A 14,189-nucleotide genomic window follows, 5' to 3' on the forward strand; every position below is an offset into this window, starting at 1 on the left:
ACGTGATGATCCTTTGATGAAGGAAATATTTCAAAATCTTGGATTTGTTGAACAATTTGTTGAATTTTGATGATTAGATTGTGGGATTGACAGTCCTAAGATGTTGGGGGTTATTATTTGGTCAAAAGTAATTGTCAGACACCCAAATATATTTTAATTAGCTAGCTACGTTTGCGAAATCGGTTTGTGTAGATACGTGCCAGTTTTATCCGAGGAAGTATTATGTTTCGAAGATTGTTTACCTTGGATTTCTAAAGGGTCTGTGAAGTTTCTCTGCACTGGGTACTTTAATGAGATACCACTTTCTCCCATAAATTATCTAGGTCTCTGTGGACACTGCCCACGGTTACAGCCCCCGGGCCATCGACATGAGCAACGTTACACTGTCTAGAGACCTGCATGTAAGTACTAGTAACTCTTTAAAATACTCTGCAAATTTAATTTTTAAAAAGCGTGCTGTGACACTTTCCTGCACATAATTTGCAGCATTAATTGTCTGAATGTGGTGATCATATAACAAGTCCATGGAATTTATAGATTATGTATGCTAACTTTTTAATGCTATAAAAGTTGATATAACTTTTTCTAGGATGTAACTTCCAGAAAACATATTTTATTTAAAGATAATATCCATTAAATTGAAGCTCTCTAATACCCTGATGACATTAAATAGCTGTGAGAAGAGAGTAAATCAGTAGCTGATGACACTCTGCTGAAGAGTAATCTTAGTTACTCAGTAAAGAACATGTATTTTTAGTTATTTATCAGGGAAACTGATGGTGGTGTACTTGCTCCATCCATGGTTCTTTCTCTTCTCCTTTGTTACTAAGGAATGTACTGTGAAATGGCTGGTTTGAGTGAAAGATAAAATTTGTTGCCATGGAACGTAAGTTACCAGGCCAATTTAAGGGTCAAACTCTGATATTGGCATTGTTGGTATTATTTCAAGAGAAATAAGTATATAAAGAAAACAACAACTATGAATTGTTAAGTTGTTTGGGTTGCTCTTTGTCATTGCTCCTGTATGAAAATGCCATGTTAAGCTTGAAAGCCAGAAGTGAAAAGAATCTTAAAGGTAATCTTGTCAAAATCCAACAGTCCACAGAAAAGCTAGTGTGGCTTGTCCAAGGTCCCATGTATAATAGTTTGGGACACTCATTGGTCTAGACTATCTGATGTTCTCTGCATCCAATCTTTCTTTTCATAAGGTTTAGACCATCTTTTAAAGCTTTGGAAATTAAAGAAAGAGCTTATAAATAAATATATGTATATTTTTTTTGTTAAAGTCCATAGGTAATTTGGAGTTTCATGACTGACTTAATAGAATATGTGTCTTTAAACATTATAAATAACAATGACCCTTCCCATCAAATCACTTCTGTTTCCTACTGGGTAATCTCACAATCCTTAGAGTTCCCTGGGATTCAGATTACAAGACAGTTGTGTTTGATTATCTTCTCGATGTATTTTAACACTAACATGCTATGATTTATTAATTTAAAGCAAGTTTTCATATTATATATTACAAAACAAAGTTGTCCTTTCCTACTTATTAAAATATAACTTAGTTGCCAAATATGTTGTTCATTTAAGGCTATGGCAGAAATGATGGCTGAAAACTACCATAATATATGGGCAAAGAAAAAGAAAGTGGAACTGGAGTCCAAAGGTAGTATTTTCTAAAACTCTTCATTAAACAACAGAGTTTGACTACGTAAACGTATGATATGGATGAAATGGTCTCTTTTGCACAAGAGCTAAATTTATTAGAGTAGTTGAAATATGCTTATAACAGTTTCACAGTAGAAATTCTATAATTTCCTGATGGCTAGTATGTATTTCCTCATGTCTCACAGGAATTCCTATGGCTCTCCTTCCTGTTTCAGCATGTGAATATCTACACTTCCCATCTAGCGTTGAGGTGTTGTCAGTTACTTAGACCTCCCTCCCTGACTTCCAGCTTAGATATTTCTCCTCTCACCCCTTTCTATTTCCCATCCCAGCCTCTCTGTCGTGTCCAGTCCAATTATGTTATTGTCTCTTACATGCTTTTGCTTTTTTTTCTGCTGTTTTTTAGTTCTAAAATGACCTAGTATTCTCTTAGTCATTTCTCAAATATTTTCTTAACTTATTTACATAAATATTCTTTCAATTTAATGCCTCCTACACTGATGCTCTTGACGGTCCATTTGCATTGATGATTGTTTAGTGTCACCTAATGGTCACAGAGTTCTGTGCGTGACTGCATTTCTGTAGATGGCACCCTCAGTCAAAGCATGGCATTTCCTCCTTTCCTTTTCTGTTTGCTTACTTCTTGAATTGGGCAAATCCAACATTGATGATAGGTTTAGTAGCTCCCGGCTAAACCACGCTGACGCTGATTCAGTAGGCTCTATGTTGTTAACCATGATTTGATCAAGATATTTATTTTCAGTTTTTTTTTCTGGAATTTCCTGAGCAGTTATGTTTCAAGGGATTCCATCATCCCACAAAAAATATTCCCATATGTATTTTGTAAACTTTAAAAATGAGGCATGGCAGGCTGTTTATTTTGCTGCTGATTTCATGGCATTCCATATGCATCACATCTTTACATCTGGAATTACTGGTGCATTTTTTTTTGAAATTTTTAAATTTTTACAAAAAATGTACAAAATTTATAATTTTATGAATTTTTTCTCATTATTAGATTTTGAAAATGTAAATAATTCCTAGCATTTTTAAATCTCCAAGAATGCTTTTAGTATTTCTCACCAGAATAGGGAAACTAGACTCCTAGACTTTTGCCAAAATTTTTAATCAGTCAAGTATGTATGTTCCTCTTAGATATTTAAAAGAGATCAACTTTTAACTTAGCAACCCAAGTATGGATTTTTAGACGTATGTGACTATGAAGTACTCTCATCTGGAGGCATAGTAAAAATTCCATATATAAGACCATTTTATTCTCTTCTCTCTGTGGGGTAGGAAATGAAAAGGGCTTTGTAATTTTACCAGATCCAGCTGTGCATGTTTCAGTATTTGCAATCTCCACATTCAAAATCTGTTTGAATGGACAAGAGAACCCAGCTTCTCTCCCTTCTTGTGTGACTGCAGATATTATTGGTATTTAATATCACGAATGCCTGTATGTTCATGTTTAATCACCTCTTACAAGGCATATGCGGCCTTTCTTTGAACAGATGTCCTAAATTAACTGGAACATTAAAGGCACTAACTAGTGAGGGAAGAGTCTTGCATGAGTCCCATATACATACATATAAGGACAGGAAGTTCTCTAGTATGGTCCTGTTTTACAGGCAGCCGCGCCTTGTTTCAGATCATTTCTGATTTCCATTCTGTCTCACCGTTCTCCTAGGAGGTGGAAACCACCCGCTGCTGGTGCCGTATGATACGCTGACAGCCAAGGAGAAAGCCAAGGACAGGGAAAAAGCCCAGGACATCCTCAAGTTCCTGCAGATCAACGGGTATGCGGTGTCCAGGTAAAAGCGCACCCACTCCACTTACACATTCTTGCTCTAAAACTGAATATTTACATATCCCCACCAGATGTGATGCTGAAAATGAATTCAGCGATCTGTGTAAACCTTAGAGCTACCATGTAGCATGCTCAGATACACATGTCAGAAACATGAAGACCTTAGCTCTTTGCCACATTACTGAGTTCCTTTTGCTACTTATGGTACATCCCCACCCGTCATTTAGGCAAACTCTCTCAGCAAAATGACACTCTTTTTCTGAAGGCAGCATTGTTGTGCATAGTAGTAGTTATTAGCTACAGTTTTGTATCAGATACAAAGTATTCCTTATCAGTTAAATCTCATTTTTAACTTTAGCTACACAATATTAGGTAACCTTCCAAATTTATGTATATTATATATTTATGAAATTTTGTTAAATATATATATTCACATATATATGAATATCTATCTATCTATCTATCTATCTATCTATCTATCTATCTATCTATCTGTCTTCTAAAAGTCTTTGTATATATTGGATCCCATATTTCACTTCTGCTCTTCCAGAGGGTTCAAGGACCTGGAATTGGACACGCCTTCTATTGAGAAACGATTTGCCTATAGTTTCCTTCAGCAGCTCATCCGCTATGTGGACGAAGCCCATCAGTACATCCTGGAGTTTGGTAGGTTCCACCGTCCTGCTACCGACAACCCAGCTGTTATTCTTTGTGTTTACAGCATCGGGGTAACGTGTTTCCTGATGGTATAAACACTTTCCATCCATCCTGGCATCAACCAGAGTCTAACAGTCAATAGACGAACACGTTTTTAGGCACAGCTGAATTCTGAGAACCTAAGAGACATCTAACATATAATTCTGTTCTCCCTGTAAAGTTTATTGGCATTGCTTTTTCATTTTGAAAGATACACTGGAAAGACGTCAAAATTTAAGGGACAGTTAAATCTTTCCTTATGAAATTCATTGCTCTGCCCTTAAAAAGAAGTTACGCTCAATAATGGATTCCTGAAATTTCTAGACAAGATAGAGGCCTTGAGTTTAGCTTTTGTGGGAACTCACATTTGTACTAGAGTTTCTGCAATGCAGAATGCTGTATTATCCTCGGAGAGTAACATGAAGGACTCCCCACCCATCTGGCCCAGTACCACCTGAGTATGGAAAAAACTCCTTAATTTAAATCTTAGATTCAGAACATTTCATCAAGACAGCCCCCTCTCACTTCTGTGATTTCATGGTCCTCATCAGCACTGTAAGATTAAAATTCAAGTCATTAATTACTCCCCTCTGGTATTTTCTTGTTTCTGGCCTCCCATAGCCTAAGTGGGATTAAAGCTTTTCCAGTTTATCATTATTCTCTCTCTCTTGTTTTAATTATTTCTTTCGTTTTTTTATTTTATTTTTTTATTACAGTTGACATACAATGTTATATTAATTTTAGGCGTACAACTTGGTGATGAGATATTTATATAACTTACGAAGTGATCACCCCAATAAGTCTAGTACCTGACACCACACATATAGTTATTACAATATTGACTAGATTCCCTGTGCTGTGCTTTACATCTCTATGACTTTTTTTGTAACTGGCAATTTGTACTTCTTAATTCCTTCTCCTTTGTTGATTGCTTTTCTCTTAAAGAACCTGTCTTTCAACCTGCTTCTATCTACAGTCTGAAAGCTGTATTTTTGCTCTCTTCTTAACCATCTTTTTCACAAAAGCCAATTATGCAAACTAATTTATAATAGGTAATCTCTTTGTAACTCATGCAATGTTTTTAATATGATTTATGAGTCATCCTGACTATAGCCAAATTAGGCTGAATTAATGAAATTTGACCAAAGAACAAAATTGAGGCCATGGTGAATTTTTGAAGCTTTTATGAGAAAAGTTACATATTAAAATTTCTCGTCCACATTTAAACTTATCTGATATAAGTAGCAACCCTGAGATCCAGTCTTCTTTTTGGCAAGTGAGAGGAGAAGAGGCAAAGAAAGACTAATTTGGAAAAGGGAACAAGAAAATTGTTTTGTTTTGTTTTGTTTTTTAAAAAACCTCGGCATGGATAGCAATCACAGAAATTTGAAGTGTAAAATGTGTTTAGATTTTATTCACATTGTATTCAAATTTCTGGGTAAACCACTTGGGACAGTGTTTGTGTAGGGAATGGGCAAATTTAACCACTTAGCACACTTCTTTCTTTCCACAGGGAGAACGTAAGGTTAGATGAATAGAGAACTCAACAAATAGGGTTTCCTACAATTGCTGATATTACATGTATCTTTTCCAGAGGCTGTGACGGGAAATTATGTACAAGAATTCTGTTAGAGGAACCAGTAGGCTTGGGATTGTCTGGACCATCATTTGTTTAATTTTCATTGTTACTACAAATAAAACTTTCATAATTCCTCCCCCTTTTGTCACCTTGTTGCCTTTGCCACATATCTTTAATGTATTTCTTCTTAGATGTAGGCTGATGGCAAAAGTAAGAATACACATATTCCTTTTTCTAATTTTTGCGTTATATCAGAGATCATATTCTCTCCAAATCTTTTTCACATTTTACACATAAGCATTGCTGTTAAGATGTATAATGAAAGAAATATTTTTTATTTAATTCCTTGTAATATTCCTTGTGCATATACCTATGCACAAAATTCTGTCTTGGCATAGTTTATGCGAGAAAGTCCCTTATATGGATCCAGACATTTTACATTATATGTTTGGGAGAGATTTAGTAAAATTGTGATGCAAAGATGAAATTCACAAGTGTTAAAAAGCCATCTTTTTTTGCTTATTCATGGGAATAACGCTGTTCTGATATTACAAAATGTTACCTAAGTTCCCTAAAAATTATCCTGAATGTATGTCTAAGATTTAATAAATGTGTATCTCAAATTGTTCTGATTTCTATTTGCCAAAATTTTTTTTAAGCGAGTCAGTTTGATTCTTATAAAATATGGAAGCTCTGCTTAAAAACTTAACTATGACCTTGTGTCTAATTCTGAGTTGTTTGGCTCTCTAGTATGTTCTGCATCTCGTCACAGCTATTTTAGTTCATTATTACCTCTTCTGTGTGCATGAAGGAGGGAAGAAAGGCCAGCTACTCAGCTAAATGCCTTAGGTCAATCAATGCCTAACCTCAGAATCATTTTTCCAACCATGGGAGCATTTGAGTGTTTTTGCTTTGCTTGAGGAAATTATCCTTTGACGTTGAACTTTATTCTTTAGCAGAATGTTACTTTTCCAACCTAGTATTACAAGTGTGATCTGTTCCCCCAGTGTAGGTGCTGGCACCATTCGGATTTTGTAGTTATGTTAATATTGGAAGCTTTAACTTTGAGTCACACAAAGAAGTAACTGTTTATTAGAGGCCAAAGTGGAACCAGTTACCCTTACTCTACTTACACTCATTTTTCTCACCCCAGTGAGCTTCTTTCAGGAGTGGGCATTTTCACTGTATATTATTCCAGTTTCTTCAGGACTACATGCCAGTAGGGCCTCAGAGCTGCACCAGGGTACTTGTGCTCATAGCCACATGTCTGGACTGTCCTCAAGAGCTTTTTAATTTGGATTTGGCTATTACGTTCCTTTTTATTTATTATACTGCCAGAGTTAGTCTTGAAATGTCTTTGGTTGGCTTTTTACGTTCAGGTTAGTGGGATAGTGCATTCAGCAATGTGTTCTAAATTTTGCGAGTAGGGTGGATATCTTGTACTGTTTGAAGTGTAAATGTTCCTAAAAACTCTTCTGTCTACAGATGGTGGCAGCAGAAGCAAAGGAGAACATTTCCCTTACGAACAAGAAATCAAGTTCTTTGCTAAAGTACAGTATACAGTTCATCTTGTTTTTGCTTCGATATGTTTGCTTACAAAATATACCTGCTAGCTCTTTGCCTCTTTACAGAATGCGCTTGTCTTTCAACATGACTTCTACTGCAAGTAAATACTCTGTGGCACCAGTAGCTGCAGGAACTATGTGGGTAGTTTGCTCCCAGCTCCCTTGGTTTCACTTCAACTCTCTCTGCTCCCACTACCTCGTCTCTCGAATGACTTTGTTCTATATGAAGTCTGAACCAGAGTTCTCTTTTTTGGCTCTATCATATAACATATGATAGATCTATGATATAACATATAACATATCACATGTAACATAGAAGAAAAATATCTATTTCTTACTATTTGAATGTTATCACTTCAGATTTTTAGATGAGCATTTATTCTGTAAAGAGGAAAAGCACCAGCTAATTTATAAATGGGCACACTAGAAAGATCTTTATGATAGAATCTTTATTGTGGGACCTTATTCCTACTCAGTTTATAGCTGAGGCTCAGAGGTGATAGATTATTCACATATAAAGTATATCCCATTCTTATGACTCATTTCATTTAAAAGAGTTTATAAAGAATTTGCTACCTGCCTAGAACCTTCATGGTTTCCTTTTAGCCCATAAGGGAAGGAGACCAGAGGTAGCTGCAGAGTCTCCACGTTGGTCCATGCACGCTCTCAGTGTTCACACTGCCTAGTATGTCAGGCTTTAGACTGTGTCCTGTGGAGTCCTGTGGGGTCACTGTCAGGGGCACAGAATGCCCTTGAGAAGCTTCCCTGTGAACAAATGTTGCAGTTCACCTAGAGACCTCCTGATGTCTGTCCACTTCCTTTCAAAGTACTTGCGTTTGGTGGTTATTATAGATTGTTTGCAAGATGGAATGTTGTTTTGATTGACTAATATTTGGCTTCTATTAAATGTTTTCAGAATTCTGCCCTTTACTGGAAGGGAGATTTCACTCGTCTTTTTTTTTCCCCTCCACTCGGTGTAGCACTTAAAGTCTGGATCAAGCACCTGACGTTTATTCTGAGCTGGGCATTGTAGTTGTCCTCTCCTACTAGGATGAGACCCCTCATAGCCAGTTGCCGTGTTCACGGCCTCTCATCACACATTTAAAAATATATTTTGCACTGCATTGCCTATGTACTCAGCACCCTAGTGATTTTGCTTGCAGATTTCTAATGTGCCTTACTTTCTACTAAATGTATGCTTCATTCATTTGTATATTTATTGAGTACCTACTATGTGCCAATCACTAAATACAGGCAATGCACAACTTTCTAGGAAGATCACCAAAACTTGCATGTTCCTATAATATACAAATGTGCTATACCACATTGGAGGAAAAAATGTAGTTAGACAGACTTGCGTCTAAATACTACTAATGCCAATTATTCTCACTTTTTTCATTCATTTATTCAAGAAATATTTACCTAGTGCTGGCTATAAGCCCAACAAAACCCCTCAACACTGGCGATTCATGGTAAACAAAACAGTTAAGGCAGGTCCTACAGGCCAGGAGAGGGCTGTCATGGGAAACAAACTCAGTTCTCAGGTACTTGATAGATTCTTAGGTAGAGAGGCTAACCCCAAATCACACATATAAAATGTGACATTGCAAATGGTGTTGTTATAGGAGCAGAGAATATGGGGGATTTGTCTAACGGAGGAGTCAGCAAAGGCTTATCTGATGAAGAGCCGTGATCTGCAGCCTGTGGAAGGGAGTGAATCGGTTATGGGGTTTGTGTGGGAAGAGCATTTCAGACATAGGGAATGGCACGTGCAAAGCCTTGTGGTGTGAATGGGCAGGGAAGAGGAGGAATTCACCAAAGGCCAGCAGGACCAGGGTACAGAAATGGGAGGTGGGCTTTGAGGGATGCCAGGTAAGAAGAGTGTGGAGGTAGGAAAGTGACAGTGCAGCTTTGAGTAAGTCACTCTCTTCCTACACCTCCGTTTAAAATCTACAGAGAAGGGGTGATGGCACCTACTATACGGAGTAGTTATAGGATAAATTAAATGACAGGGTGCCAGTTGCAGTCCTCACACATAGTTGAGACTCAATAAATGGTCATTATTGATTATTTTTGAAATTATTGGGCATTGAACTGCATTCTATGAAATAATTAAGAATTATTTTATTTTGAAAAAATATTGAAAATAATTCCAAACTGTTGAAAATTTAGTGTATTCCCCATAATTACACACACACACACACACACACACACACACACACACACACACGGGGACTACAGTTAGCAGACTGAGGTATAAGGGAGCCACACTCTGAAATGATGCTGTCTGGCATGGCCGTGGATATTGGGGAACCTGTCACATGCTCAGAGGCCTCCGCGCTCACTCATCCCTCAGAGATCCCACCGTGTAGATCTGTCTTCTTTTCCTTTCTTTCAGGTCGTTCTTCCTTTAATTGACCAGTATTTCAAAAACCATCGTTTATACTTCTTATCTGCAGCAAGCAGACCTCTCTGTTCTGGAGGACATGCTTCAAACAAAGAGAAAGAAATGGTGACAAGGTAAAGAGCTCTTACATAAAGACCGTTGTTTCAGTGTTTGCATTGGGGAAAGGATGCCCAGGACCTTGAAGGGGGCGTGGCCAGAGTGCCTGCCTATTCGCCCAAGCCGGTCCTCTTAGACTCTGGACACTGTGACAAGGATGGTTTTGCAGTTAATACATGATGAATAGAAGGAATCAAATACCCAATTTAGAACTGACAAGTAGAGGCTGGAGAGGCATCACTGTATTACGATGTTTGATATTAATTTCTTTAAAATTCCTTCAACTCTAATTATTTTTGCCATCCTTAATTTTTCAGGAGGGCAAAATCCCATTTACAGAAATCATAATTTTAAATATTAAAGAAAAATAATGTCCACTCTTGGAAGTATATGAAGTCAAAATATATCCTTTCTGAAGATTTCCCCTCACCCCACTCAAGCTGGCACGTTAGCAATGCTTTCTCATTTTTGCTTAAATCTAAATATTCTTCGTAGATTTATTTCTGATTGTTCTGGGGATTTCAGGTCTGATTGCTCAAAATTCTGCCAGAACTTAATATACAAACCTTCTGTGTTGTTACATTGTGCAGGAGTCCATGCCAAGCTTTTAGACTATATCTGAAAAAAAAATCTGTAAAAGTGAGTAACCTATAGAAAGTAGATACAGACTTTCCTTGAACTTGACTTTAATGATATGCTGAATGGCAGTGCAGTGTCAATCTGTTGGACAGAGCGAGATGAGATTGAACATAGACTCACCGGAGGGTAAAGAAATAAGATTTCTGCATTGTGTAACATTGGGAAGGGGGACTTGAATGAAATTTTAAGCTCATGTCTTTACTCATATTGTCTATTTTACCAACTAGTAAGTAGACAGTTGTGTGATGTTGAATTTCAACAGCATTAAGAAATGTCCCCAAACTTCAAATAATATTCTTCCTATGAAACTGATAAAACTGATTGTAGTTAAAATAACAGAATCCATCCCAGTGACATGCTTTGTTTCCACAAACTGTGTTACCTAAAAGGAAAAGTCAGGCAGGGCTGCTTTCCAAGATTTGCACCCCTTACTGCCCCGCAACCCCCACCCCCTGGCCTTCCTTCAGGCTTCCCCAGCAGAGGGAGGGGCACCCCTCCTGACCTCGGCGGCCCAGCACCCCCTGTGGATGGTGAGTGCACACAGGGCTAGGAACGCCAAAGCACCAAGTTCCCATTATCGCCATGACACCTGGGCCTAGTCCCCTTGTCTTCCCTGGGTCCAGTCAGCCTTTTGTAACATAAATTTTGTTCCCAGGGGGTGTTGGTTATTTACATGTCTCTCAGGTACATAAATCAAGAGAACATACAATCAGAGAACATAGGAAAAATCCAAAGGCAATTAGGCACATTCCTCTTTCCCGCTCCTGTATTGTGTTTCGTTGTCTCTGTTTAATTTTCAGTCTTACTCTAGGAACTATTCACTGACCACAGTGACTCATTTTCCATTACTGACCACATCCCTTACAGAATAAATCAGAACAGCATCACAATTCTGGTAATTCAGGGGGAATGCAGGTTATGTAGATTCACTATGAAATCTTGTCATTGATATGAAATACCAAAATAAGGGATCTCCTTTCTTCGTTCTTTTTAATTTTTAGTTATATAATTTTTACTTAATTAATAGTACCAAGACACCAGTGAGACTTTTCCATAGAACGATCAGACGTCCTTTAGGACAGTCTGGCAGGAGCAGTGAGGTTGACGGCACTGGGCTTCAGGGAGGCCGTGGCAGACTGTTGTAACAGAAGTGCTCCCGCAAATAAGGGGTGCTCCCCACGGCTGATTCCGCACATTCTTCTGAGTGCCTGCCATACACCAGATGCTGTCCTAAGTGACGACATGCAAGTACCCGGTCCCTAATGTTCATAGAAGTGCAGCTGGGTGAGGCACCCATACGGAGCTCAGTAGATAATCAGTGTGGGGCGTGTAAGTGGAGACACATTAAAGTGTGGGGATACAGAGGGCATGCTGATGGAGAGAGGGGCTGGATGTGGGGGACACACAAGAGGGAAGATCCCCAGGACTTGGCAGTGAGTCTCACGACAAATGGACATGAGGAGCGAGCATGGAGCTGAAAGTTCAGTGCTGAGCAGTTGGGATGATACTGGAGTCATGAGTAAAACCAGGCGCTTTCAGAAGAACTCGTTTTGAACACAGGTTACATTGGATTAGGTATTTATTGACATATAAGTACCAACAGGTCATTCACCTGGGAAGATTCAGCAGAAAGTTGGGACTGTGTGTCTGGTGTTGGAGACAACAGGGCAAGAAATGATACATTGTGGGCTTATCTTTACCCATGTAATGCTCGGAGCTCTGGACAATAGAGGAAGAAGCAAAAAGGTGTGATTACGAAAACTTGGAGAATTATGACAGGTGGAGGGGATTGCAAAGTGGGTCTTTGAAGAACACAGAGGATAACTAGTTTGAGAGGAAGGGGAGAAAAATCTTGCTGTAAAACAGAATCCAGGGTTTCAGAGCTTTAAGTAGCCAGTGATGCCACATTTGAGAGTGTTCCAGGAAGGAGACTGAAAAAGATTTGCTGGTTGGGTTACTGAGAACTTCAGGGGAGTGCTCTGTAGAGCAGCGTGATGGGAAGCAGATTACAAGACAGTGAGTCGGTTCTGAGGAAGCGTCAATGCATTATTAATTCTCAAGAGTGTTAGGAACAGAGGGATATAGAGCAAGGGGATAACAGTATTATTGAAAATATTTGTAGAGAAACTATAGGCCAGAGCTCAAGGTAATCAAACCTAGTAGCCTGTATGGAACTTACTCCCTGACAGTGGATGACACAGAGGGGAAAGTGACATAATTTATCTACTGGGAGGACCTAGCTTTCTGTATATCAGCATCTCTCCCTGGTGGTACATATGTCACTGTTAGGAGCAGCTGATACTGTAAGAAGTCATTTTTCTCTGGCAGATTCTCAGACATTAAATGCAATCTAGTGGAATGGGATACAGAGCGATTCTGTTTAGCATCACAGCCAAGCATCCTAGGTCTGGATTTTTCAACTGGGATAAAATGTAATCCTAGCATTATACGTGCAACATCATCTGAGAATGTTTCCCCTGGATGCTAGAGTCCCCACTAATGAGATTAAAGATGTCACTTAAGATAGATTGGAATACAGGCATGCAAAGTGTGTACAACTCTAAGGTGTAATTATTCTCCTTTTCTCCTTAGATGGAGGTGGAACCTTGTTGAGTCAGTGTGCATAAAGCTCAGTGGAGGAGGGCACCTGGAGAAAATTGCCCTTGTTTTGTCTTTTTTGTTCAAATAATACAGCCCAGGGGCCAATGTCATCATCGGTCTACTTGAGTAGATCATTGTTTTAAGAACTTCTAGCACTAAAGAGATTTCCTGAGACTTTAACTTCACTTACATATTTGTGGCTGAATGTTTTCTAGGGAGAGCTACACAATGCCCTATGTAATTAATTTTCACCCACTATTCCACGTCATGACTAAAGTGAGCTAGGATGGTCAGAACTAGCAATGGAAGAGGTCAGCATCATTCATGGGATTCTCTCTGTCTCCTTTTTCCCATCCTGTTATGAGTAATTGCCTGATTTTATCCCACGGCATAGTCTGTATCCCCAGTGCTGGTAAGTGTACGTCTGCACATTTGCTGGTCATGGAGAGCTTTGCAGGAGAGGCTGGGACAGTCAGGATATAGCTGTTCTCCTGATGGGAAAAGTCAGGCTGAGTGTGGGTGCTGTTGTGCAAACCGCCTTCAAGGTTAAAGCTGTGGTAAGTTCTGGCTACGCAGAGCCTGTGCTCTTGGAGAGTTCACAGGTGTGTGGGTAGACGTGAAAATCACGTCAATTGTAATATGGGAGGTTAGGAGTGATGGTAGAGATTTGCAAATGGCCCCTTGGAGACGCTAGGAGGGGGCCTGTTTCAGTTTGGTTTGGGGATGGTACAGGAGCACTAGGTGTTAGAAAAGGCTTCATGGAGTAAACAGGTCGTATACATGATATTAAGGGGTGGGTAAAGGGAGAATCGCATGGACGTGAGTGAGGGCTGTTCCTGAAAAGAGGGTCCTGATCAAAGGAACCCACCAGACTGCAGTCTGGTGACAAGACAGGACAATAGTAGGTATTGCCCAGGTTCTGGGGTCTGGTCCCTGAGTCAGTGCACATCAGTGCTGTCACGCTGAATGAAGATGTCCTTGTTTGTCATCTCCCATGTTCATCGCCAGGAAGACACAGAGACCCAGGAACTTGCTCTAGAGGAAATAAGAAACATACTCAACTCATGCACTAGCATTAAGTGCCCAAGTTATCACCCCTGTATATTTCTCTCTGAGTGATTATTAGTC

At 39.0% G+C, this 14,189-nt stretch overlaps 1 protein-coding gene across 9 annotated transcripts in view; it reads left to right on the forward strand.

Moving 5' to 3' along the window:
• Positions 1-14,189, forward strand: part of RYR2 (ryanodine receptor 2) — a 568,842-nt gene that overhangs the window by 434,875 nt on the left and 119,778 nt on the right. For all 9 annotated transcript variants that reach the window (XM_088799091.1, XM_074316770.2, XM_074316771.2 and 6 more), the window contains 6 exons: positions 324-401; positions 1,594-1,669; positions 3,359-3,482; positions 4,029-4,144; positions 7,239-7,303; positions 9,717-9,838. In XM_088799091.1, coding sequence (XP_088655217.1) covers positions 324-401; positions 1,594-1,669; positions 3,359-3,482; positions 4,029-4,144; positions 7,239-7,303; positions 9,717-9,838 — 581 coding nt within the window. The remainder of the gene's footprint in view (positions 1-323; positions 402-1,593; positions 1,670-3,358; positions 3,483-4,028; positions 4,145-7,238; positions 7,304-9,716; positions 9,839-14,189) is intronic.

This window comes from Rhinolophus sinicus, chromosome 6 (genome assembly GCF_057876585.1).
Source record: "Rhinolophus sinicus isolate RSI-liver-muscle chromosome 6, RSI-T2T, whole genome shotgun sequence".
In the NCBI taxonomy this organism is placed as follows: domain Eukaryota; kingdom Metazoa; phylum Chordata; class Mammalia; order Chiroptera; family Rhinolophidae; genus Rhinolophus; species Rhinolophus sinicus.